The following is a 26,500-nucleotide window of genomic DNA, read 5'->3' on the forward strand; positions in this document are numbered from 1 at the left end:
TGCAAACTCGTTTCTTAAAGGAGCTGTGCAACGATATTCAATTGGAAAGTTTTTCTCTCTACACGAGCTTACTGGCACACCTGGGACTCAAGGATACTCACACGCAACGCCATTGGCCAAGAAACTCCTTTGTTGCGGTGTAATTTCAAGGACAAAAGCAATCATTTTCATTCAATCTCTCCTTTGCAAAATTTGATGACGTAACTCGGGGATCGCAGTATACCCAAGTGACGATTTTTGAATGCGGTTCATAGATTGGACCCGAGCATTGCGTGGGCACTCGACTTGGGCTCGTGACAATTGCTAGCTCGAGAAGCATTCGGGTTGTGACCCGTGTTCAATCGCTGCAACGACGACAATAGCCGAGCCATAACAATGTCTGGAACTCAGCGCGTGTCCTGCGCTTTGCCAACCCCAGCGCGTGGCTATGATCAACACTGGCGGCATATAATCGGCTCCAGATCACGTGGCCGCTTGTTCTGGCTGCGAGTTGAGGGGGTGAACGCTGCTCGTTTTTCTTAAATTTTTTCCTGGGACTTCTATTGCGTGGGGTGAAAAACGAACGCGTGTTTCATAGGTCATTAACGTTAGGGATCCGTTTTAAGCGGTATTTGTGCACACTACAAAAATTGTTGCACAGCTCCTTTAAAGCATGACACACTTTTATAGCGGAGCACCCCCCCCCCCCCCTTTCCCTTCATCAATCTCAACATTTCGCGCTAACTTTAACGGGGAACTTGACGTCACGTGACCTTTACAGCATTTGAGTTTACCCGTTAATCTAGCGTGAAAATTTATGTCACGTGACCTGACGTCGCGACACCTAAAGACCAATTTAGTTTCCCCACTAAATTTAGCGGAAAAATTTAGATCACGTGACACAGTAATTCAATTTTACCAGTAAATTTGGCGGGGAAATTATTGTCCCGTTACCCGACATGACTAGCCTTATGCATAAATGTCTTCAGAGCGTAGTTCTTACGCGCCCGTTTCCGGGTTGAGCGGCGTCGCCGTCGGCGTCGGCGTAACCGCGCGCATTGCATCATGTGAAATTTTCCATTTAGATGGGGAATTTTCCCGCTAAATTTACCGGAAACATTCGCCCGCTAAGTTTAGTAGGGAAATTGACTTCACAATATCTCGACACCAATTCAGTGCCCCCGCTAAATTTAGCGTGAAAATTTTCGCTAATTTTTCCGGTAAATTTAGCGAGAATATTTTAACGCTAAATTTAGCAGAAGAGTTCTCGCTAAATTTAGCGGAAATTTCCCGCTAAATGGGAGGGCAGCAGGCGAGGAGGTGGGGAGTGTACGGAGTGGAAGAAAATGAATACCCTCCCCTGCGTACCCGCCCCTCCTCCTCCTCAAGAGCTGCGCTCTAATTCGGCATTCCAGGGAATGTAAACGTATTTAATTTTTCTCCAGTGAATTTAGAAGGAATTTTGATGCCACGTGATTTTACGTCAGGTCGCCCTTTACACCAATTTAGTTTCCCGCTAAATTTAGTAGGGAAATTTACGTCACATGGCCTTGTTAGCATAAGAGTTTCCCTGTTAAATTTAGCGGCTAAATTCATACCAATGTAGGTTGAAGCGCACCCCAAGACGACTGTTTAATGTCTTCTAAGAAAAATTCAAAGATCGCTCGTCAAATTCTGTATTTAATGCATTAGAAGATTTTGGACATAAAGGCCGCTGTCAATTTTTTTCTCTTCCAATACTGCAGATGGAGAGAAACAAAAATCAATAGGGGTACCGTTGGAATGCAGTTATTTCTTCGTTAATTTTTTGGCTTTGTACGTTCGTCTCAGATCGCTTAAGTTGTACCTCTCAGCAAAATTACTCTACTTCGTTCCCGCATACATTGAGCGAAAGTTTGCGCCCGTCGATATCTTGCTCGCGCAAGTTCCATAAACCGAACACGTAAGCATTTTAGGAGTAAACGAAATTGAAGTTGTCTTCATCATAATTCGATCGCACCTATGCAGTGACGCTCTGCTGCGGCAATATTTCTTTGAAGTCTTCTTTAATACAAAAAAAAATTCCTTGCTAAGAAAACAAGAAAATTTGCGATTGATTATTGTTTCCCCTTTGTTTTGTTCCCTGTAGTTGTGTTGATTAATGTTCTGACCGCTCAGCGGCCTTATTGTTTTTATCCAGACGCTCTCGTTTAGTAATATTAAGATAATAAATGACCAAGATTATTGACTACTCAGGACAAATGCTTAAAAAATCCTCAACCTTTTTTTTACAAACTATATACCTTAGGCATGGTGGATCTTAGGAACATGTCTTTATGCTTATGCCTTACCACTTCGATGAGCTGTGTTTACGCGGAGAATCGCAGGTGCAGACCTTCGTTGTTCGGGCAGCAGATACCACTAGCTAAATATGAATATCCAGACGAAGAAGTAACTGGGGTCTTACAATAAACAAAGTATGAAGGAGGGTGTTGTATTATCTAGGGTGTCACGAACTTTCCTAGACCTTGAAGTTCGACTTGTTCGCCGAACTTCCGAACTTTTAGCGAATTTATATTCCAGAGTTGTTTTTGATAATTCGTAATAGAGTTTAATTTATATCTTAAGAAATAAATGTCAATTGAAAGGATTGTAAAGAAGGTGTATTATTTTAATTATATATTGTTTGTTATTCAACTCCGACCACAGCCGTCCGCTTGTTCTCTCTTTCTGTGCATGCGCGTTAGAGACGGACTTCAGTCGAACCATTGCGTCAAATGTTCTAAAAAGTCGCACCTGGTTGCACTCGAAAAAATGAAGACACCTGACATTCTCAATTAAAACTACTGAAAAGAGCTCCGAAGGCCTCGGCTGTAACCATTGTGACGCACATTGAGGTTTTGTCCCCTAAGGTTTTGTTCAGTGAAGCAAACCGGAGGCTTTTTGAGATCACTTGAATAGGCTTAGTGTTCCTACCAAAGAGCTTGGAGACGACTAATATGAAGCATTATCCTCCAAGAAGACAATTGTTATAATTATCAATTTGCGCATTCAAAGAGCGGTATCTCGCTTCCAATAATTGTTTAAAACACTGGCATCAATGGATCGGCGTGTTCCGTCGTCGCGATGATATTAATATTGCCTCCCGCAGGACCGAGAATGCAACGCTCAACACTTGGTCACGGACTTCTATAAATTCGCGTATATTGTGCTTCCGTTTGTAATGTTTTTCCTGCTTTCTTGTTCTCGAAAGTGCCAGTTTATCCTCGCCCCGAGCGCGCGACGCTCGAACCTTCTTTCGAACTTTCGAGATAGTGACGCAGTGTAGAAAAGCAGCCGCGCGCGACCTTCTCGAGTCTGTCTCGCTCTCGCTCTCTGTTACGCTGCCGAACCGCCGCCTGCTTTTCTGCTGCCTCGAAGCTCTTTCTTTACCTTTTTTTTTTTTTGCACAAGTTTCCATTTTTTTAGTTCGCTGTTCGTCCTCTCGTCAACTTCATTCGTGACAATAGAGGCCTGGGGACTTCAAACGTTTTGGCTAAAGGGCTGGGTCAACCGTGTGTTGCCGTCTCGAGGGTCGAAAAAAAAAGAGTATTTATAAAAGAAAAAACAAAATTAAAAAATCAATCAATATAAACATTGAAACTTCAAAATTAATGTTCAAATATTAAAAACTCTGAGGTAGGTTAATACATATAAATCAGAATGAAATATAACATTAGCTGATTATGACATTACACAAAACCCGTAACCTGGAGAACTCAATGAGCATAAATCAAAGCGCATGGGAACCTTGGCGCCATTCGCGCAGTGCAAAACACTAAAGAGAATGATAAGAACTAATGCTGACAATATGCAATAGTTCTGCCAGAGGACACAAAGCGCCACGCACTTCATGAGAACGTAATGGATTTTTGCATAGTTACACAGACATGAAGCAGGGGACAATACTTCACCTCACCCTACGATGGACTAGAGGCAAAAGCTACGGACCGCCAGATCCAATCAGGGTCCACTTCATGTGGTACGTGGCGCTTTGTGTCCTCTGGCAGAACTATTGCATATAATTATAGCATTAGTTTTTATCATTCTCATTAGTGTTTTGCGCTGCGCGAATGGCGTTCCCAAATAGGAACGCCAACGTTCAAATATGCTTTGATGTATGTCCGTTCAGTTTTCCAGGTCACGCGTGTTGTGCAATGCCATAATCAGCTGAATATCACATTTAAATCAGATGTATATGTATTCATCCACCTTAGGACTTTTAATTGCTTTAACATTCATGTTGGTGTTTAAATGCTTATCTTGGTTTACTTGCTTACATTGCCTTCTTTTACAATTTCTCTTCTTTTCTGGCCCTGAAGACTGCAATACTCGGCTGAGTCGGCCCTTTAGCCAAAAACTCTGGCAACCCCTGGCCAATATCATTATCACCGCGACGACGGAACATGCCGATCCCTTAACGCCAGTGTTTCAAACAGTTATTGGGAGTGAGCTATCGCTCTTTGAATACGCAAATTCATAATTATATTGTCTTCTTGAAGGATAATACTTCATATTAGTCGTCTCCACGCTCTTTGATAGGAAACTTAAATCTATTCAGGTAGTCTAAAAAATCCTCCGGGTTGCTTCACCGAACAAAACCTTTGGAGAGCTCTCAATGTGCGTCACAATGGTTACAGCCGAGGCTTTCGTAGCTCTTTTCAGTAGTTTTAATTGAGAATGTCAGAAACCTTGCCTTGTTCGAGAGCGACGAGGCGCCACTTTTTCGAACATTTGTCGCAATGGATTCGACTGAAGTTCGTCTCTTATGCGCATGCACAGAAAGAGAGAACAAGCGGACGGCTCTCGTCGGAGTAGGATGACAAAGTGAATATATAATTAAAATAATACACTTTCTTTACAATGCGTTCAACTGGCATTTATTTCCTAAGATATAAATTAAACTACGTTACAATTTATGAAAAAAAAAAAAAAAACCTCTGGACTGAAATTTTGTTAGAAGTTCGGAGGTTCAGCGAACTAGTCGAACTTTTGGGTCCGAGAAAGTTCGTGACACCCCTAGATTATACAACATCCTCCTTTATACTTTGTTCATTGTAAGACTCCCAGCCATTTCTTCGTCCGGATATTCATATTTAGCCAGTGGTATCTGCTTCCCCAACAACGAAGGTCTGCAGCTGCGATTCTCCGCGTAAACACAGCTCATCGAAGTGGTAAGGCGTAAACAAAAAGTCATTCTCCTTAGATCCACCATGCTTAAAATACAGAGTTTGTAAAATAAAAAAAAAAGATTCAGGATTTTTTAAGCTTTTGTCCCGAGTAGTGAACAGTCTAGGATATAAATTATCTTCTTGACAAAAACAAAATGCTGCTGAGCGGTCAGAACTACAAATCACAACTACAGGGAACAAAACAAAGGTGAAACAATATTGAATCGCAAATTTTCTTGCTTTGTTCACCAAGGAATTATTCTTGTATTAAACAACACTTCAACCAAACATTGCCGTGAAAGTGCGTCATTGCACATTAGCGATCGAATTGTGATGAAGACAGCTTCAAATTCGTTTACACCTAAAATGCTTACGTGTTCGCTTTATGGAACTTGCGCGAGCAAGCAATGCACGGGCGCAAACCTTCGCTCACTGTATGCAGGGAAGAATTAGAGTAATTTTGCTGATACTTTCAACTTAAGCGATCTTAGACAAATGTACAAAGCTAAAAAAATTAACGAAAAAATAACTGCATTCCAACTTTACCTTAACTGATATTTGTTTCTCTCCGTGTGCAGTATGCGAAGAAAAAAATATTGAAAGTGGCCTTTATGTCCAAAGTCTTCTTATGCATTAAATACAGTATTCGAGGAGCGATGGTTCAAATGTTCTTAGAAGACATTAAACAGCCGTCTTTGGGAGTGCTCCCAACCTATATTGGTATCAATTTATCCCCTAAATTTAACAGGGAAACTGACATATTACAAAAGCCACGTCACGTAAATTTTCCCGCTAAATATAGCGGGAAACTAAATACCTGACGTCAGGTCGCGTAACATCAGTATTCCTTCTAGATATTCGGAGAAAACTTAAATGCGTTTGCATTCCCTGTATTACCGAATTCGAGCGCAGCCCTTGAAGAGGAGGAGGGGCGGGTACAGAGGGGATGCTATTCACCTCCTCCCACTCCGTACACTCCCCACCTGGTCGCCTGCAGCCCTCCCATTTAGCGGCAAATTTTCGCTCAATTTCCCGCGAAAATTAGCGAAAATTTCTCCGTTAAATTAAGCGGAGAAGTGTTGCCGCTAAATTTACCGGCAGATTAGGCGAAACTTTTCACGCTAAATTTATCGGGGACAATAAATTGGTATATAGATCACGTGACGTCGATTTCCCCGTTAAACTTAGCAGGCATATTTTTCCGCTAAATTCAGCGGGACGATTTTATCAATAAATTTAACGGAAAACATTTTCCGCTAAATGTACATTTTTTTATGATGCGAAGCGCGCGGTTACGCCGACGCCCACGGTGACGCCGCTCGACCCGGAAACGGGCACCTAGGAGCTACGCCCTAAACATTTGATGTAAAGGTTTAGTGATGTCGGGTAACGTGACATTAATTTCCCCGCCAAATTCACTGGGGAAATTTAATTGCTTTGTCACGTGATCGCAATTTTTCCGCTAATTTTAGCGGAAAAACTGAATTGGTGTTTAGGTGTCGCGACATAAGGTTACGTGACTTCAATTTTCACGCTAGATTTAACCGCTGAACCTAATTGCCTACAAGGCACGTGCCGTCAAGTTCCCCGTTAAATTTAACGGGAAATCTATGGAAGGACGGAGAAAATGTTAGATTCGGGAAGGGAGGGGAGGGAGGTGTTCCGCTATAAAAGCATTTCATGCTTTCAGGTGCAACCCCACCCTTGGTTAGTGTGATTCTGAACCAACAGATGGCGGTGGGGTCGCTTTCCAGGCCAGGGTATTTTGCGAACCAGAACATATAGAGAGAAGTACCAGAAAATGGATACAGTGTGCACTGCTTGTGGAGCGGAGGACGAGACGGCTGAGCATTTGATACTCTACTGTAAACTTCTTTACCCTATGCCTACCGAAGACAACATATATTTATTAAAGTCATTGGGTTTTAGAGACAGCGAAGGAAGAGTGGATTTCAAGACAGTAGAGATTACCAAGTAAGCATTAAGTGAATGGTGGCAGAAAGCGAAAGAAATCTTGGTATTTTTTTTATTAATTGATGGCAAGGGGATTTTATAGCCTCACTTTATTTTCAGAGCGAAGTGAATATAGTTTTCCTATTTAAATATTCTAAGGTTAAATGGTAAAAAAAAATGGCTAGGTGGCGTAAGCTACCGCCCGATCCAATGGGCTCAGCCGGATTCATCCATCCATCCATCCAGGCCTGTACATCGATGCGACAAATCGTGTGTGGTGGCGCTTCCATTCAATGGGGTATTTTTCTATACCCTGAATGTGACATCTTTGGTACTTCGGTTGTTTTTCTCTGCACGAGCTTTCTTTGGAACACGCAGAACTGCGCCAGTTCTCGTGAAAGGGGGCCAGTTGCCTACGCTCCGAGCTCACGTCTCCAGCAAATGTGGTTAGAACAAAGCGCGAAAATCGTCCTGAACCAAATAGCGAGACCCATGCACAACAAAACAACCGATGTGTTGAAAAAAAAAAAAATTGCCTGTGCGCCGTTTGCACCCCGCGGGGATTTCGGTGGCCAATTACACATATTTCAATGTGATTAAATTTATACCACGGGTCCGCCCTTTTGTCGTGCACGTGTTTGGCTCATTGTGGATTTGCAGGAAAACGTGATGACGTGATAGACTTGGGTTTCCAAAATGCTAGCTTGAGGAATTAAATACCTCCGAAATCAAAACAAATGAACTATTTTTTGAGCGGCCAGGTCTCTACTCTCATTTAGGTGGCTGGGTGTTTATTTTTACCAAAACCACAAGACTGCAAAACACAAAAAATGACACTGATGTTTAGATATTGAGTTTCGTCAACGAAAAAGCAGGAATGGTGCGGGAGTCATAATGAAAAAATACCAAGGTTAAAAAGTTAACTCGCAGGAATACATGATAAAAATTAATTTTAATACGATTTTAGTGATTAATGTAATGACTGACCAGGCAAAGATTCAGGGTCTGTGGATAACTTTTGCACAGGATTTAAGCAATATACTAGCCTTAATTTGGTGATTTAGGCGCGAGAGTAGGGGCGTGCAAAAATGAAAAAGATGCAAACTGGTAGAGTTTGACGTTTTATAAAATATAGTGCAAGCACGCATATGGAGCGCTGATTAAGACTGAAACAGCGCTACAATTTAAACTAGGGTTGAGCGTATCGAAAGTTAAGGGTACATCGAAAGCTAAAGGTTGTTCTCATATGCTGCTCAGGCCGTTCTCTTTGAATGTTCATAGTACTTTATTACCCTCAGATTTGCTGTAAGTTGTCTCCTGATTGCTTACAACAGAAAGAAGCAAACATTCTAATTCTGGGTTGATAGAAAAACTCTACCTGCTGACAGCTTCCAATCATCTCGACGCCGATTATGAGTTTTCACTGCGTGCCAACGGTCGCGTTCATAGAACGAGTTTTTCCCACGTGATTTCATACAATCGCAAATGTTCTTGACAAACAACATTGTTTACTCGCGCAACCGACCACGTATAAAGTTTAGAATATTTTGTATATATTGTGCCACACGTAACAAGTAGCATAGGTTGTTTTCTTTTATTTTTTTACAATCTGCAAAATAGAATGTTTTTGGGTTACCTTGCTGTCTAATGCATGTACCCCCATAGTCTCCTCAATACTCACAAAGCCCTACAGTTCGATGACGGAGCCATAAAGTACCCGGTGGCAGATTTGGAGCGCGAGGATCTGGTAGCACAGAGCATTATTCGGGGTGTCCGGTATTCAGCGCACAGCTTTTGCAGTCGCGAGAACCCGAAACATGGTTTTCAAACCCGACGAGAAATGCAGCGGTAGCCCGAGGAACCCCAAAAGCACGAGCGGACATTCCATCGCTCGGAACAAGTCTGTCTCAGCGTCTCGCCACAGCGGGGCGCCCGTTACATGACTCTTGTCTGCCACTCAACCTTTTCACTTTCGGCGGCCGCGTCACGTGGCGATCCTTTGACGTGCAACCGAAATCTCAGATTGGCCTCCTTCAGATTGCGGGTAGCTCGGCCGGCATTGAAACCCGACAAATATTAATTCATGGGCCAGCGTGTTGGCTCAGAGACACTGAAACGCTTTAATGTTTTGTGTTTTGTTTTAATATCATTGCAATTTAAGAGCCACCGCAGCGGTTTTTTAGACAAAATATAGTAACCATTCCAACAAGCATAGTTTGATTGCGAAAATGGTTTTCGCAAGTGATAAAAACATCCATATGTTTTCGCATACGTGGCGGAATCCTAAATGAAATGTGTTTTCGCACACATTTCATTTGGACCCCGTCAGGCATCTGTACCGACGCACAGTAGAACGCGCGCAAAAGCAGCTGTGGCGCACCCGTAGCCTCACGCTTATTGTTCTGACATCTCTGGCTCGCTCACTGCAAAGAAAACGCAAACTGTTGAGTGTATGTTTATACAGCCGGAAGTTAGTCTGCCTCAGTGGGCGTCTGGTGTCTCAGCTGCAGATGAGTAGTATTTAGCCAGTACTATTCAACTGCTAGCCTGTGGTCTTTAACGTGCACAACGCAGTAGTGATACACGACCGCACGCCGGTATGATGCTCATTTAGATCGAAACGGGCAGGAGGGGGCATTGAACCCAGGATCTCTGGGGTCTGCAGCGCGAGCTTTCGCACCACGTGCTCCGAGCTGGTGTGCGCTAGCCCCCTCAGCCACCGATCCCCCCTCGCTCACTGCGGGAATCCAGGCATCTGACACCCTGACACCTGGTGCTTTTTTTGTCTTTCACGTGGCGTTTCCAGCGGCACACGACAAAAAATGTACATCAAGCAATTCTTGAACAGGTTTCACTATCTGTATTTTATATTTAGAAACTGCAATTTGCCATAACTTAATGGGAAAAGTATGAGGCCTAATAAGATTCTTAACGTTTAATATATCAATATAGAAGTTCTAGAAAATGTAATATCAAAGGATGCTTCATAATTGAATGTCTCGTAATTTTGATTAGTTGACGTTATTCCGTTTTTATAGCACCATAAAATAATATAATTTTAAACTTTATTTTTTATTTTAAATTATACATTATCTGTAAAGTTCATTGGTTACTTTTTAATTCATGATATTCAACCGGACGCCCGCGTAAAATATTGTGGATGATGGGATGTTATAACTTGAGAAATAATTTTTTTCATTATTAGAGGCTGTGGTCTATTAAGAGCTGGATATTAAACTAACAACTAAAGATACCTATAATATCGAGACATAAAAGTAACGTTAAAAAGCAGCTCTTTCATTTGACATTAACTCTATAATTCTAGGATACATAGAAAAAAATATATAAACCGTCAAAAAAGCACCAAAATGTCATGCACGGTGGGGTTGCACCTTAATGATGAAAACTTTCAGGGCGCCGAAAATACACAAGGACAAGAAACAAGAAAGGAGACGAAAACAAGGCGCACTCGCAACTGGCGTTTATGAAAAAAAACACTCTCTTATATGCTCATGGCAAACAACACAGTCATACTACACAGTCATACTACATCCGGTGTAGCCCCCTTCGTAAGAAAGTGTGCTCTTTTGCCGATAGTGACACAGACGTGTCACTAATGCAGTCCTTGCCTTTTTCTTTTATTTCGAAGGTCTCATGCAGCTCCCTCGATATCCGATCGGCGTATCTGGCCAAAAACCTTGTGTCACTGAATGACGGTGTGCAGGAGCAACGGCTGCAGTGCGTGGCGAAGTTTCCCGACGGGGTAGCCCGTGTAGCCGCAGCATGTTCGCGGGCGCGATCATTAAAGGGGTGCGGAAACGAAGCTTTAGCGCCGATCTTTCTGCATAAATATGGGCTAGGGACAGGCACCTACTCGGAAACATCAATATCGCACTGTAAAACACATGAGAACTAATTTTAAACCTAATTAAACGATTTCAAATTCACATCATTCACGATTGCAACTCGATACTGACATGACACTCGGCAAAGAAAGGTTGGACAGACATCGCGTAGCTCCCACGAACTGCTATAGCTCGACAGTGACGTAGCGTCGCGTCAGAATAAAAATGTCATACTAATAACAAAGTGTACACTTTGTTATTAGTATGCCATACATGCATACCGTGTTGCGAAGGTAATCCGTATGGCGTTTATTTGAGGAGATAGAATCAAAGAGAGTCCCTTCTCGACGTCAGCGTTCGCAACCGCTGTCTTGGAAAACAAGGAGATCGAGATGATAAGGGGAAAAGATTGACCTCTGAAATTTAGTTCAGGGATCAAACTATTCATCCGGGAAGGGTCCACAAGGGTCACGCGGGCATATTCCATTCAGCAGGCCAGCCGGTCATGGGCAGAAGGTCTTGGCCAAGGACCGCCGGTGCAACGGTGCGCCGAGTCGGTGATTGCTGCTAGGCCTACTATATTCTGCCGAGCTCACTTGGTCGGTAGAATCGTGGACGTTGTAGCTCTTCTCGGGTATTTGTGGATCCTGCGTTCTTGATCGTCGTGGTCTGTTTCAAGTACGCCTTCCTGTTTCCTTGCTGGTTGAAGTCGGGGCGCACGAGAAGAGCCAGTAGAAAAATTAATGTGCGTTGGTCGTCGCTACCGAGTAACTGAGCGACGCTGTCGGTTTTGTTGATTTGATCGTAAAAAGTGCGTAAGACAGCTGCGGAGCTGTCGTAGGATTCTGTCGTAACCTAGTCAAAAGTTATGACAATTTCGTTTCGAGAATACGGGTTTTCTCTCAAATTTGTCGTACGCACTTTTTTCGTCGTAAGTTCGCTGTGAGAATCCGGCCTTAGAGCTGGTTTTGTCGGTGGTGCCGTGGTTGCCGACTTGCCGCGTGGTGCAGCGTGCGTGCAGCCCTTGCGCACCTCAAACGGCCTCGTTGTCACAGGTCGTAAATCGTCGACGCGTCGCCAAGTGGCAACGCTCGTAACCACAACATCCACGCCGTAGCCTTTCCCGTCTGGCACAAGTGACGTCACGAATGCGCCCAATATCCCAAGACGCATCGCGCTCTCCGATGGCTGATTTTTGAGCGCGCACCCAATCGGGCCCTTCAGGGTGAAAAATATAGCCATCCATTCAAACTACAAAAGCGCAAGTATGATTTACGGATATCATTGATCATATTAAACCTATTTCTGACCATAATAAGTGTATTCCAAGTTTCGCTTCAGTATCCCTTTAAGACATCTGCCCGTTTGGCCAAACGGGCAGATGTTTTAATGATCGCGCCCGCGAACATGCTGCGGCTACATGGGCTACCCCGTCGGGACACTTCGCCACGCACTGCAGCTGTTGCTCGTGCACACCGTCATTCAGTGACACAAGGTTTTTGGCCAGATACGCCGATCGGATTTCGAGGGAGCTGCATGAGGCCTTCTAAATAAAAGAGAAAGGCAAGGACTGCATTAGTGACACCTCTGTGTCACTATCGGCAAAAGAGCACACTTTTTTACGAAGGGGGCTACACCGGATGTAGTATGACTGTGTAGTATGACTGTGTTTTTTCCCATGAGCATATAAGATATTGGTTTTTTTCAAAAACGCCAGTTGCGAGTGCGCCTTGTTTTCGTCTCCTTTCTTGTTTCTTGTCCTTGTGTATTTTCGGCGCCCTGAAAGTTATCATGAACCAACTAGCCCAGATTGCCATTATTATGTATTAATGATGAAAACACGTTTATAAGTGTGCGTGTTTTGATCTGCCTGACTCCGGAATGCATGTCCTCTACTTTCGCAGGTTCCGTCAGTATGCGGCCTTCCAACTGGTGCGCGTCGGGGCTGGCTCTCATGTGCGTCCTTCTGTACCTAAGCGCCGTGAAGCACGTGCGCGGGAAAAGCACGGGAGGCAAGAAGCGTAACGATTACTCCTACTACAACTACGAGGAAATGACGGCCTTTCTGCGCAATGTGAGCACCAACTACCCGGACTTCACCAAGCTCTACAGCGTTGGAAAGTCCGTCGAAAGTAAGCCACGCGTCGATCTACCAGAGAAAGACAAATTTACTCCATTACTATACTTCTTTTCACCTTAAAGGGTAACTGCAAAGAAAAAAAAGATTTTTTTTTTAAATAGCCTAATTGGGACAAGCATGTCAAAAAACAATTTTTCCGCGAGAAAAAACATTTTTTACAGCAATATTTATTGCGTGAGACTGATTTTAGTTTGCGGCTATTTCGCCCGTTTTAAATCGCGCGCCACGAAGTTGTGATTATGTGACGTCAATCCCAAAAGGTTCTCATTGGCTAAGAGTTTGATTGACAGCTTAGATCTTGGTTGTTAAACCTTTGTTATTCGTTGCAATTTCCTTTTGAGCGGCATATTTTTACGTTTAAAGAATAACCCATGTGATGAGAGTTATTATTCTTTACAAAAGGTTTACAAGACGGGCACTTCCGTTTGGATTCATACAAACAAAAGCTTCGCCATCTTTCATGGCCGCCGAAGTCTGCTCCCGCCTGTCTCGCCTACCTCGACTAATCGTTTCGCCGAAGTGATCAGTGTTTCGTCGTTTCGTGCTGACCCAGGTGCTTGAGTGAGACTTCTTGAAGTGAAGTAGTGTGTGTTTCGCAGCTGTCGCAGGTGTTAGTGATAGGAAGCGACGCGGGGTTTTGGCTTTCATAGCACGGTTCTTTCGTTTTCCTCCTTGCCTGCTTAGCGTGCTTTTTTTTTTTTTTTTTTTTTTTGCTTGTTTGTGCGTGCAAATGCTGACTTTTCGGAGATGTTAGATGCGTGATCCCGACAGTGAGCCTTCCAGCAGCCATGTCGCCCCGAAAGGAATGCTATTTGGGTGGAGGCAATCGGGCGTTCGCTTAGCGACAAACGTGTCCAGTTACGTACTCGTCATATCGCTCTGGAGGCCGTCGAGATTCGCCCCGTGTGCACCTAACGTCCGCGACTAGACAGAAAATAAAAAAAGCACTATGTCCACTACATAAAAATGGTCTCAGTTCATGCATCTGTAGGCAGGTACGAAATCGTGCCAATTTATTCACACCGCACGATGCAACACGTCGCTGTGCAAACGCAGTCCAACACGAAGCATAAAAACGGCAGATTTAGGACAACAATGCGGAGTCCATTGTTCAATTAAAACGTAGTAATTTTGTTGAAAACGCCCGCAGCTTTTTACTCACGGAATGCGTCGGGAAACTTCCACATTTTGAAACAGAACGAGGCAGATTTACTTTTAAGAACGCTCCCAGCGTCCTCCCGGACCAGTTTGACTGGATCAGCTGACGACGACGGGACTTAACTGGTTGAACGTCAACCCCACAACAACCAATTTGCGCTCCGTGTTAGCACCGCATTACACACACCACAAACGTTTCAGCTCTGTCTCATCGCCGTGTTGCACCAAACGGAACGAGATCGCCGAAACCAACGCAGCGCTGTCGTGAACCTTGGCTCGTGGTTGCGCACTTGTGGATTACGTGACTCCCTTCGCTTTGAAAGCGCGCACGACGATTACGAACGATACTTTCCATCTTCCGGGAACATCACAGGGGCACTTCTCCGGTCACGTCTTCGCTACATGTGCCAACATGTGCTCGCAAACCGCGTCAAACCAAAAAAATACCACGGCCTGGCGTGGTTGCCAGATCTTGCCGGAAGTCGAGACGCTGCGTCGTTCAACTCCGCAACGCAAGGAGAGTGAGGGGCGGGGCGTACTCCTCTTCCGCGGGGGTCGAAAGAGCGGGAGTTTCAAATGTGGAGAAATTCTGACTCTACTAAATTACGTCCTGTGGCGTAAATATTGATAAAAAAAATTTTTTTTTCGCGGAACATTTGTTTTGTGACATGCTTGTCCCAATTAGGCTGTTTAAAAAAAAACTATTTTTTCTTTGCAGTTACCCTTTAAAGGCCAACCTGCAGAATCGTCTTCTCCTGGGCGGAAAACGGGATCCCCGTTTCCTTCTCTCCATTCCCTCTCGCACTCCTCTCTCCTCTCTTCACGGGAGCGAGTCCCTGAGCTACCCCCAGCAAAAAGGAGGAGGGGCTCTATGTTTCTCGAATGGCAATTGAGAGAGTTTCCATCTTTCTGGCTGTTCGTCAGCCTTTAAGTCAAGACGCAGCCGACGCTGCGAGCCGATGAGACCAATCAAACAGCGCAAAAAGTGCAACGTCATGGTGTTCGTCAAGTGTCGTATCGTGGTCTATCATCGCCGAATCAATCACGTACAGGAAAGATTCAGTGACTTGCGCTTTTCACACTGTTCGATTGGTCCCATCAGCTCATAGCATCAGGTGCGTCTGGACTTAGTGAAACGAAGTACACTCTAAAAAATGCCCGTGCGTCTGCTTTCCCGCACAACACTCGGAGAGCCAATCACCGCAACTTACGGAGGCAGCTCAGCGAATGGCGGTGCCGAGACGTATGTTTAGACCAAAAAACGCAAGTGATGATTGTTGGGCAAGTTGGTATGGTACGTTAGAAAACATGATTGCGCTTTGAAGACGGGGACATAGGAAGGACAGACACCACAGAGCACTACTTTCAACTGATTTAATTCCAGAACCTCAGCGTAGAAACACACTGCGTCACCGCACCACATCTCAACCAACCCGTGGCCCTGCCACGGACCGCAAGTACGCCAACTCCTTATCCGCCAAGTCAATTGACGCCACAGTGACACAACACGTGCCGGAACTATTTATAGCTGTCAGCCTCCGTAGTCTCTCTAACAGTGGCACATAGATAGGACTGTTAGAGAAATTATGGAGGCTGACGCTATAAATAGTTCCGGCACGTGTTGTGTCAGTGTGGTGTCAATTGACTTGGCGGATAAGGAGTTGGCGTACTTGCGGTCCATGGCGGGGCCACGGATTGGTTGAGATGTGATGCGGTGACGCAGTGTGTTTCTACGCTGAGGTTCTGGAATTATATCAGTTGAAAGTAGGGCTCTGTGGTGTCTGTCCTTCCTATGTCCCCGTCTTCAAAGCGCAATCATGTTTTCTAACAAAAAACGCAGTCGGAGTTGTGACATTAAGCAATCCAAAACGTCACGCTTGCATTGCTTAATGTCACAACTCAGACGGCGTCTCGTAGTTCCAACTGACTGGAAGCGAGGTCCGGCCCAACGCTGCCGCATCATTCGTCCCCAATCTGTGACCCGCGCTGACCGCCAGTAGATGACTTTAAAAAATCAGTACACCACGCCTTTCAATTTACAGTCGCCGTCAGCTAAACACACGTGGGGCATAGCTTTTTATGTCTACCCTTCTTGCTTTGTGATTGTCTGGCAGTCTTATCGGCAAGTGCTGTACTCTGATTGGCTGAGGAGCGGTAATCAGATGCCCGGGACCCACCACCCCCGTCGTTTCTTAAGCTGTCAGCGACTATAGGCTGTTTTCACTCGGGCAGTTGACCAATATCCGCTCTTTAAAAGTGCGCGCCATCTTGTAGTGGCTGCACAAATTATCCTGGTCCGCCATTGCTTGGGTGCGTACTCTGGGCATGCATTAGACGGGAGGGCTGCGCCAGCGTTCGGCGAGGAACTGAAGCCAATCGTGCGCTTCGTGCCCAAGAAATGGCGACCGCCGCCAAGGTTCCTCGATGAACTTTGGAAGAGGATCTATTGCCGAGAGTGCTTTTGGCTATCTTTCAATATCAAAGGTTCGGCTGCAAATCACCAGGTCCTGCTTGACCAAAAAGAGGCACTAAAGTGCTGTCTGAGATCCTCTTTTTATGGTTATAACTTAATCTACGAGCTCTAAGAACCCTAATAAATAGAAACGCGATTACATTCATGCGCGACCGATTTGGATATTTGAAAGTGATCAAAGTTCCCGACACGTATCACTTTCTTAATACGCAAATCGGCCTGGCGTGAGTTACTAGCCGTTTTTTTTTTTTTTTTTTTTTTTTTTAGAGTGCTTAGAGCTTGTAGATTGAATTTTGGCAATAAAACGAGGATCTCAAAAAGCACTTTAGTGCCCCATTAATAGAAATGATTTCCGAGTTTGAGTCTTTGACTGCGGCAGCTTGCTTCTTTCTGCAGGAGCTTGTTCGACCTGCTCTAAGATGTTAGTGGGTATAAGGTCGTTCTACCTCTCATGATGAAAGACACTGTTTAGTTGACATCTTTAAGATGATTTATCGTAAGGTTGTCAACGCTGCGGTTCATTGGCCGCTGCTTTTAGGCACTGTTTACTTTCATGGTTTCTCCCGGGTAAAGTCGCTCTTAAAGTCTTTTTTATCTGTTGGCTTTCTAGAATACATCGCACATTACGAAAACGCAATTTGATAGTAAAAAGAAAGGCTAGACCAATATGCAATACACACTATTTTATGACATTACCACTTTTGGACGAGCAATAAACACAATACATTAGGTGACAGGCTAAGAAGCTCCTCTCACCTATTTTTACCTAAGAAAAGTGAACGCTGGCTAGGTGGTCGCCTCCTTTCCAGCGTTCACTTTGCCAAAGTGAAAAGAGACCGGAGGAGCTTCCACTTTATTCTTAACTTGTTACCGACTATAGTGTCTGCATAAATGCAACGTTGATTGTCAATAATGTTTGCTGCTTTGTACGTATTGTTAAATCCTACGACAATGTACCATATCCAGGCTTAGTGTTTCTTGTGTACACACCATGATCAATATTATTAGAATATTATTCGAAATAATTTGAAGTACCCTTCCAACCCTGGTCGCACCATTCGCTCAAGTTATCTGCGCCTTTGTTCGACTCGCGTCCGTCTTTCCAGACCGGGACCTCTGGGTTCTCCTCATCACCAAAGAGCCGCACGAAGAGCCGCTGCTTAAGCCCAACGTCAAATACGTGGCCAACATGCACGGCAATGAGGTAAGAACGCTACCGACGTACCAAGCGGAGCGCGTCGTATTATTTCCCAATCACTTAGCGAACTACGGGTTAACGTATACGTTGGTTGCTAATGGAAAAACAATGTCCTATATATCTATAGCCTCTTAATATTTTAAGGAAACGCCGGTGCTGCCTACGTGACGTTTTATTGCGGGCAGTCCCAGTGGTCAGAATCTCGCCGTTCGACAAGAGCGAGATTCTGGCCACGAAAAACACTGGCGTAGACGTCTGCACCTGGAATCCTGGTATATTCAAACAACAAAAGAAAACGTCAACAGATCATCGGGCACTCTTCCAAGCGTATACGTCTCAGGGCTTCGTCGACTTACGGAAAAACGGGCGCAACCTTCTGAACCGGGTTCCACCGCTGGATATTCTTGATGAAGATGAAGTTTAACATTATTAAGATGATATGGATGAAGACGACGAAGAAGATTTGCCCAACCCATAGTCACCCGTGACCACGGTGGAAGATATACATTTAGGTGATGACTCTGGCCGCTCTTCCCGCGGGGAGCGAGCGACCCGATCGTGTTCGGAGTTAGCCTCGAACCAGGAGTAGTTAGTTCCGCGCCGCCGCGGGCAGCGCTGAGCTATGAGCACCGTGGGTATGAGGTCCCTCCTCGGCGGTCACGGTGCTGGCGTCGTAGCGCGCTCGCCTTTTTCGCGGTGTGGTGGTGATGTGCGGCCGGTGGCTGGCATCGTGTTTTGCTTTGGTGCTGTGTCGATCACGGGTGCCACTGTCGTGCACGAAGGTGAGCCTTAACTCGGAGAAAAAGAAGTTACGCTATAAGGATGGGAAAGATGTGCTTCCGGGGTACCGCAATCCGGGGTACCGGAACTCTGCAGAGCGAGTGTCCTTGTTTAAAGCTCCATCGAATGACGCTCGCCTGGAGCAGTGGCGTCGTGCGATCCCGAGGGCCGATCGCAAGGTACTACCTAGTGATCATGTTTGTGCCAATCATTTCCCCGACGAACTGATATCGAAATGGTATCATTCGGAATTCCGTGGGAGCGTTCTCCCCCATGCTGCAAAGAAGCCCGTGATATCTGTAGAGGCTGCTCCGAGCATTTTCTCTGGCTGCCCGAAGTACCGAAGTAAGACGGGGTGACACCATATTGTGAGTGTATAGACGAAAAGTGATTTATGTCCTATACCCGCTAGTACTGTTTGACTTTTAGTCGCTGTGTCATCATTTCAGCCAGTATGTCATCATACTGGGTCATCATATAAGTCATTATGTCATCTTAAATAAAAATGTTTTCTGCTCACATGGTTTGTATGTACCACAGTACCAGTTGACATTGTTTGTATAAACCATTTGTAATGCAAATACCTTTCTGCGCATGTAAAGAATTATTTAGGCCCCACTATGTAATATTATTAAAAATAATTTAAATAAGAAGGAAGGAGCAGGATGGAAAAATCTCCCAACCCTATAAAGCCACGGAATATGTGTATACAATTTACGTAACTGTTACCAAACATGCTATTGGACAAAACATGCGAGCACGACCCAGCTGTTTAACGGAATTATTGAAAGCCCAGTAGATTGTGTCGGGAAGTTTTGTGTTTATACGAGTGTTTTGGTCACCTTGAGTCATCATCGGAATGTTCTCGTTTAAAAAAAACAGCAACCGCACGGGGGAAAAGGCAATCAGTGCCAATACGCCAACTTAAGTCCATTATTTAACCACGCAGTACACAGGGACCGATTAAAGAAGGCATAATTTCCTTTACAAGCCCCCTATACCAGCCTTCACAAGCCCCTCTATACTTTGGCGCCATCTATCTCTGTGCGAGTGAAGCGCGCTCGGTGCGCCGAACATAATGTGGTCGCCGCATCGGACAGAGAGTCATCACCTTAGATGTATTTCTTCCACGGTGCCCGTGACCAAGGGACCGAGCTGGTCCCGAAACGTAGGGTATTTTGTTTTTATTCAAACTTGGTTAGAGTTTATATTTCTTTCAGCCAGTCTAAATGGCATTTCTGTTTTATCTCTAAATTAATTTCAAGAATATGCAACTTTAAGTTTTGTTTCTTTTCAATTTCATATTTTCCCCAGAACCACGCGTTGTCTGCCCGTATGTATCCGTCGTGACACCATTTTTGGGCAGTGCCTTTCATAATCGTAACACGATAGTTCTCTGTCGATTGCATTGATAGTAAACCGAGAGTCAACTGTCGATATGTATTGATAGTACTATCGACAGTACACTATCCAAATTAACTATCGATGGAACTATCGCTAGTCACTATCAATAATACTATCGATGTAACATCGATAATCCACTATCTATAGTTTTCGACACTGTCGATTGTTCTAAGAAAAAAAACTATTGATCGTATTGATGGTAAATATTTCGAGAGTTTTGAATCACTAGAGTATACATTAAGAAATCATCTTTGTGCGAGTGTCCGGCTTGTCACGTACCGAAAGTTTTAGGGTTAACAGTAATATGACGGAGGGCACAGAAATCAATAAATTGTAATAAGGTGAAGAAATGTTTTTATTTTTTTTTAGGTTTTTTCTTTGTTTTCTTTATTAAAATTCTTCACGTAGACAATTGTATTCTTTGTTCCAGGTGCGTTCAAAGTTGCGTCAACGCGCAATTGGGAAAGTCCTGTCTTCAACCTCACTTAGGCGCGATTTTTTATTTTCACAAATACAAAAGTTTATTGCAAAAGTAATCTTTTTACTGTTGTATGGACACATTTCTCGACCTCATAAAAACTTTAATTGAAAACAATAAATAGGCGTGACACCACTATGACCGACCTTACCTGAGAACACGCTACAAACAAAATGTTCCGTATTATATGTAATCCCTCCCACGACCGATTACATATGTGCAATAGACGGTTGTTAAAACGTGCAATAGATTTTTGGGTAACAGATACATATAGCATGTAATAGACTGTTTGCATAGTTGACGGTTGATACGCGATTTCATGTTTTTGCATAAGGTTGTCAACGATGTTGGTGATTGCACAGCGCGACTAACTTGTGTATATTTACGTGTTCCTCAAAGGTCTAGTCGTATACGCTCATTGTTTTATCCTTCTGTTTTGCACAACACTGGTTCCATTAGCCGTCCGCAAACGGATTTTTAACAAATTCGAATCCATCTTAGATTAGTTTGATATTGCTATTTTTGAATGCGATCAAACATTTAGAAAGTTCGTTGACGCCTTAATTTCATTCTGACGAGTCAAAATTTGTTCTTGAGATGTGAACTCTTAGTATTGTGACGTAGGACACCACTAAAAATGCGCGTAATTGTTTGTGTGGCTCGGAAAATAAAGCAAATGAATGAATGAACGAATTAATGAACCGTCACCTCGGCAGTGCTGTTTCTACAAGCCTGAATGGGATACCAGTATATAATTTGCACGAATTTGGTTTATGTATAAGTCACAGGTCAAAAGGAAAAAAACCTGTTCGTAATCTTGTTGAACTTGTTTTCTCAACGACGAAATTGCCAACATAGCCTACTCGTAGCATAGACAAGTGGAGAGTATCCAGTTGTAGAATTGTGGGGAGCGGAGGCTATCGCACATTCTTCCTAACCTACTTAATTATGTAAACGCTCAAAGCATCCAACCTCTAACATCAAAAACGAAAGATACTCGAGACTTTTTTTAAGAGTGAACACATGTAAATATTTTACTCAGCGTCATACCTAGTACTTTATTATTATTTTATTTTTTGGTAGTTTGAAATTGTTACATGAATTTAAGAAGTGTGCCCATTTTAGTTTTTGAATATTATATGGAATTGCAGCTTCATGCTCAGTCCGTCTATGAATTGTTGTCGGAGCTGCTTTTTTTACTGCATGGCAAAGTGAGTTTCGAATTGTTAAATTGAGTATATATACATTTTATAATTGTTTCCGTTTTTAAATAAATATATATCGCTGAATTGCTTTTTTTCTCGGTCTGCTTTCATCATGTACCCGATGTCACATAAATAATAATTATTATTACAACATACTGACCATGTTTCAAAGAATTCTGCTACAAGTCCTTATGTTAGGGTCATTGCGCTCACGAGACCACCAGTGCATACTAGGCTTTAAAAAAACAAAACCAAGCAACGGTATATTTAAAAGCGATCGTCCTGGAATAATAAATGAACGTCATGAAATTACTAAGCTCGCGATCTTCATTCCTTAGGAACTTGCAAATGTGGACCGCAAAAAGTTCAGAGAGAGCTTGCTCTTTAATTGGGTTCCTATTGGCTAATCCATGCGGGAATGAAGTAGCAAAGGGTACCTCTGCCTGAGTGGGCCTCTACCCCCGCAATTTAAAGCATGTACAAACTGCAAAGTATATACAAAGGAGCAAGATTCTAAATATTTCACATTTCTGTGAATACTACAATATAGCTTACAGGTATCTCCATAAAAACATCGTTACCACAGGATTGGCATACGAACTACTAATTAGAATATAGACACTAAAGTAACTTGGTTGCCTTTTGGTAGCAGGGGTAAAAATAAAAGAAAACAGCGTCATTATTTAAGGAACAAAAATGATTAAACAAGCAACAAATGATATTCACTGGTCACGAGGGTACCTTTCAAAGTGACCCTATATTAGTGAAACAACTGCTACTTATAGCCAATTTTAGTACCTACAAATGCGTGTAGTCCGCACCCCTTTTTTCTACTATTTTATGGTGACACCAAGGCAGTGTTAGTTACTAGTATGTTTATTAATACATGATGAAAACAGCTCAAACGACGAATTCAAACGGAAGGAACATACGCGACAGGACGAAGCTGCACTCACACCTAAAGTTTTATTAATGCGAAAGCATTAACTGTCCCATAGAGCGAGGCGCGTTAAACGGCACCTTAAATGGCAACTACACTCAAAAAGTCGACCCTATAGAAATGGCTGATATCGCTTGTGGGGTCAAAATAGTGTCATACCCAAAATATCACGTCAAACCGACGCTGCATTCCCGATTAAAACCAACATGAAAAGTGTTCTTCCGGCTTGGTTAGCACCCGACAGCGGGTGAAGAACGCTGGCACCAGGTGAGCTAGTGAAGCAACACTGGGCAATGACGTAGGTTTCGTTTTGTGGTCTCGTACAAACGCCGCGTACTCTTCTTTTCCCGTGGCATTCTGCGAATCTGCTGACGGCAAGAGGTGCTTACCATGTTACCCGGTGTTCTCCTATTTTTATTTGCATCCTGGCACTTCAGTTAACTCCAGCATAGCTTCCGCAACCTTTCGGAAAAGAGCGAAGCGATGCTGCTCGCTCACGCGCGTGTCGTGGAGCCGGAGAGACTGGCTGGACTCGCGTTGGGCAATGTCGAGCACGACTTGTACACTCTTAAAAAAAGCTAGTAGTATTTACTAGGTAAGAGCTAGTAACCGCTTGTCACATATGTTACTAGGCACCTAGTAAATTAGCTAGTAATGGGGTTACTAGGTCAAGAAGCTAGTAACTGTTACTAGCCTCAAAGTAGAATCCATGCATTTTACTAACTTTAGCTAGTAGCTAGCGCTCCCTCTCGACGGAAACGCAACTAGTGATGTGATTTTCGGTGGAAAAAAAAAGTGTGTGGTTATGCCACTTACCACCAGATGGCAGGCACAACAAAGATTGAAACTGAAAATGAGTAATCCAGGTGGCGCTAGTCACCGTCCAATTGAACGTACACAAAAAAAAGGAAAGCCCGATTGTCCATAGTTTATTTCAATTCTTACACGTTTGCAAGTTGCCAAGTAGATACATATAAACCCACATTTTCACACAATCGACACAATGCATGCAACACAAACACACGCTTACTTAATCACTCTAATAGCTAACTTACGCGCAGGGGCAGTGGGGATCGAACCCAGGAGGCACCCAGCGCAGGCTTACGAGCGGAGACGCTTTAGCCCACTCGGCCACTTACGTCTTTTATACTGACCATTTGAGTGCGCAAACTTGCATCGTGTATCAGCACGCGCAGTCGCTAGGTCAGTTGCGCGACGAGGCAAACCGCATGAAAGCGACGGGAACAAGCGGCCAAGGCGGTGAGCGACGTTTCCTAGAAATTAAAAAAACCGAACGCCGCGACGGGTGACCATGACAAATCGCCGTCGCTCGTCGCTCGCTAAACCGATTACATGCGGTTCAGCGTTTAAAACGAATGCGGTCACCGTCGGCAAGAGAGTGCTTTCTTGCCGTCTCCCGTGGGGGACGAAGGCTGTAATTGACGGGGAGTACGACGGCAGCTGCACTCCTTTGGCGTGCTGCGCTACAGAATTGCATCCAAAATTAATACCGCGTGGAGCTCGCATCTTAATTTTTGTAGTACACTGACAAATGCTCGCGTTTTCGAGAAAGATTTGAGCAAAGTCAGAAAAATTCGTAGAATGCCAAAACAGTTTTTTTTTTCATTAGTCCCAAATCTACATACACTGTTTACGACGCACATCAACGGCTGTGACAGTGCGCTGTCACGACTGAAGACAGCTCAATCAGGATCATTCAACCACCGAGCGCACACAAACCGTGAAGAAGTTCTCAGTGTCTAGGGGTGCTATGTTGCGCTTTTTGCACTCCCAGGAGACTAGGGAGAGGGAAGTGACGTCAACGACACAGCAAACGCACATTGGGTGTTGATTTCGTTTTCTTCTGTCAACATCCAATCTGCATTTGCCTTGTCGTTGACGTCACTTCCCTCTCCCTAGTCTCCTGGGAGTGCAAAAAGCGCAACATAGCCCTCCAGTAGTGTAGGCAGAGAAAAGCTTCTTGGACGACAAACCCAATCCAGTGACAGCGGCACCGGCTCTTTAGAACTACCCTCGGAGCAGTCCAGGTCCAGGCACACACCCGCCCCGTCGAGCGCACGAACGTTAACTTTGCACTCCAACACGGGAACACGAGAACTGCACCCGACACAAGGCAATAAACGGCAGGTTCACATCGGAGAAATGAGCGTCTTGCGAACTCCGACCGTCCCCAACTTGCTTGTCGTACAATGTTGCCAAGCGTTGCTTGTGAAAGAAAAACATTAGCTTAAAAAAAATACAAAAAAAAAATAATAAAAAAAGCGGAATTAACTTTTGTCTTTTGTTTTGGAAACGTTTTAGTAGGTGCTACGGGGCTATTTTCACCCCAGTTAAAACCAAAATGAAAATATAAACGCTCACAAACGAATGCAAACGAGAAGGAAAGTAAGTAAGCCGCATGGACATAGCATCAACAATGGCTGCTGCGCTCGCTGCAGCGCTGGTAGAGTGCCTAGAATATACTGGCTAGTGTGACGAGCGCCAGCGCTCCCCTAAGGGAGAGGGTGGCAACTCTTGTTATGAATGCCCACCGAAGGCAGCAGAGGGCGCTGGCTGTCGGGTGGGTGCTGCCGCAGCAGACAACGCGGCTTTCTCGCTTTGGAAGTGTACAAGCGGTTGCTCTTCTGCGTATATGTGATTGTTCTTCTGGTGCGCGCCCTTTTTTGTTCACCGAGCTACAGCGGCTGTTCTTGATGCCACTTCTGCAGGCATTGTCACCATAAAATGTCCAAGCCCAAGAGGCAGTGCAAAGAGAGAACATGTTTTGTCTCGCTGTGCACGAGTGGCTACCGTTCGAACAAGCCGCAAGTGTCTCTGTTCACGGCACCTGCCGACGCTACGCGGCTGGCGGAGTGGGAAAGGGCGATAAAAAGAGAAGACAGGAGGTTGACATTAGCATCTGTCGTGTGTGAAAAACATTTCGAGGAGAGCTGCATTGAGCGCGCGTTCAAGGTGACGGTAAACGGCGTGGTGAATGAGATCGCTCGAGACAAACCACGTCTAAAGCCTGATGCTGTGCCAACATTGTTTGAGCAATATCCGAAGCATCTAGTGCCCAAGAAAGCACCAAAGAGAAAGGTGAGGAACCTTTGCTTACAGGAGCCGCCTCCACAAAGACGCAGAGAAAAATCCCATCCGCTGGACGGCGGTGTGATCGGCAACATTGCAACGGATGAAATTGAAAGTTCCGTTTGTTCTGACGATTCGGCCGCGTGTGCCAAACGCACCGAAAGGTTGGATTCGCAGGGAGAGCCGGCATCACAGTCTCAAAGCGACAACCAGCCTGTACTACAGTCATCAACCGAGAGTGGCCACCCATTTAGTGGTATCTCGATTCCTGCAACATGGATGGAAGTTCCAAGTGTATCTAATGACTGTTTGTCCTACGCATCCTGCGAAGCCGAGGAAAATAATTTCGGAAACCTCTTCATTGAAAGAATGGTAATTTTTGGCAAGGCCTTGCCTGAGCGGGGGTCCATTTTAGCCACCGTGTATCTAAGAGGAAGGGAGCATAGCAAACAGGTGCTTGCAACCCGAGTGAGGCAGAATTGTTGGTGAAGAAGATTTCCATGATGATCCTTTGCTGTGGCTGTGGCATGAAGCCAGTGTCAAACAAGTACTCCATGTACAGAAAAATGTTCTTTGCTGCTAGGTGCCTGTTAACAACTGAAACCGAAGGAGGTTCTTGCGCCCAGTGCAAATATCAACGAGTGCTTGCTCAGAACAAGATGGGCAGG

General features: G+C 44.4%; 1 protein-coding gene across 1 annotated transcript in view; it reads left to right on the plus strand.

The window, feature by feature from the left end:
* The first annotated feature begins 12,875 nt into the window (after window positions 1-12,875).
* LOC120843111 (carboxypeptidase M-like) overlaps window positions 12,876-26,500 on the plus strand; it is a 64,444-nt gene continuing 50,819 nt past the window's right edge. The window contains exons 1-2 of the mRNA XM_040214344.1: window positions 12,876-13,098; window positions 17,844-17,941. Of these exons, the coding sequence (XP_040070278.1) occupies window positions 12,882-13,098; window positions 17,844-17,941 (315 nt within the window). The 5' untranslated portion in view covers window positions 12,876-12,881. The remainder of the gene's footprint in view (window positions 13,099-17,843; window positions 17,942-26,500) is intronic.

This window comes from Ixodes scapularis, unplaced genomic scaffold (genome assembly GCF_016920785.2).
Source record: "Ixodes scapularis isolate PalLabHiFi unplaced genomic scaffold, ASM1692078v2 PGA_scaffold10__122_contigs__length_95168666, whole genome shotgun sequence".
Classification (NCBI taxonomy): domain Eukaryota; kingdom Metazoa; phylum Arthropoda; class Arachnida; order Ixodida; family Ixodidae; genus Ixodes; species Ixodes scapularis.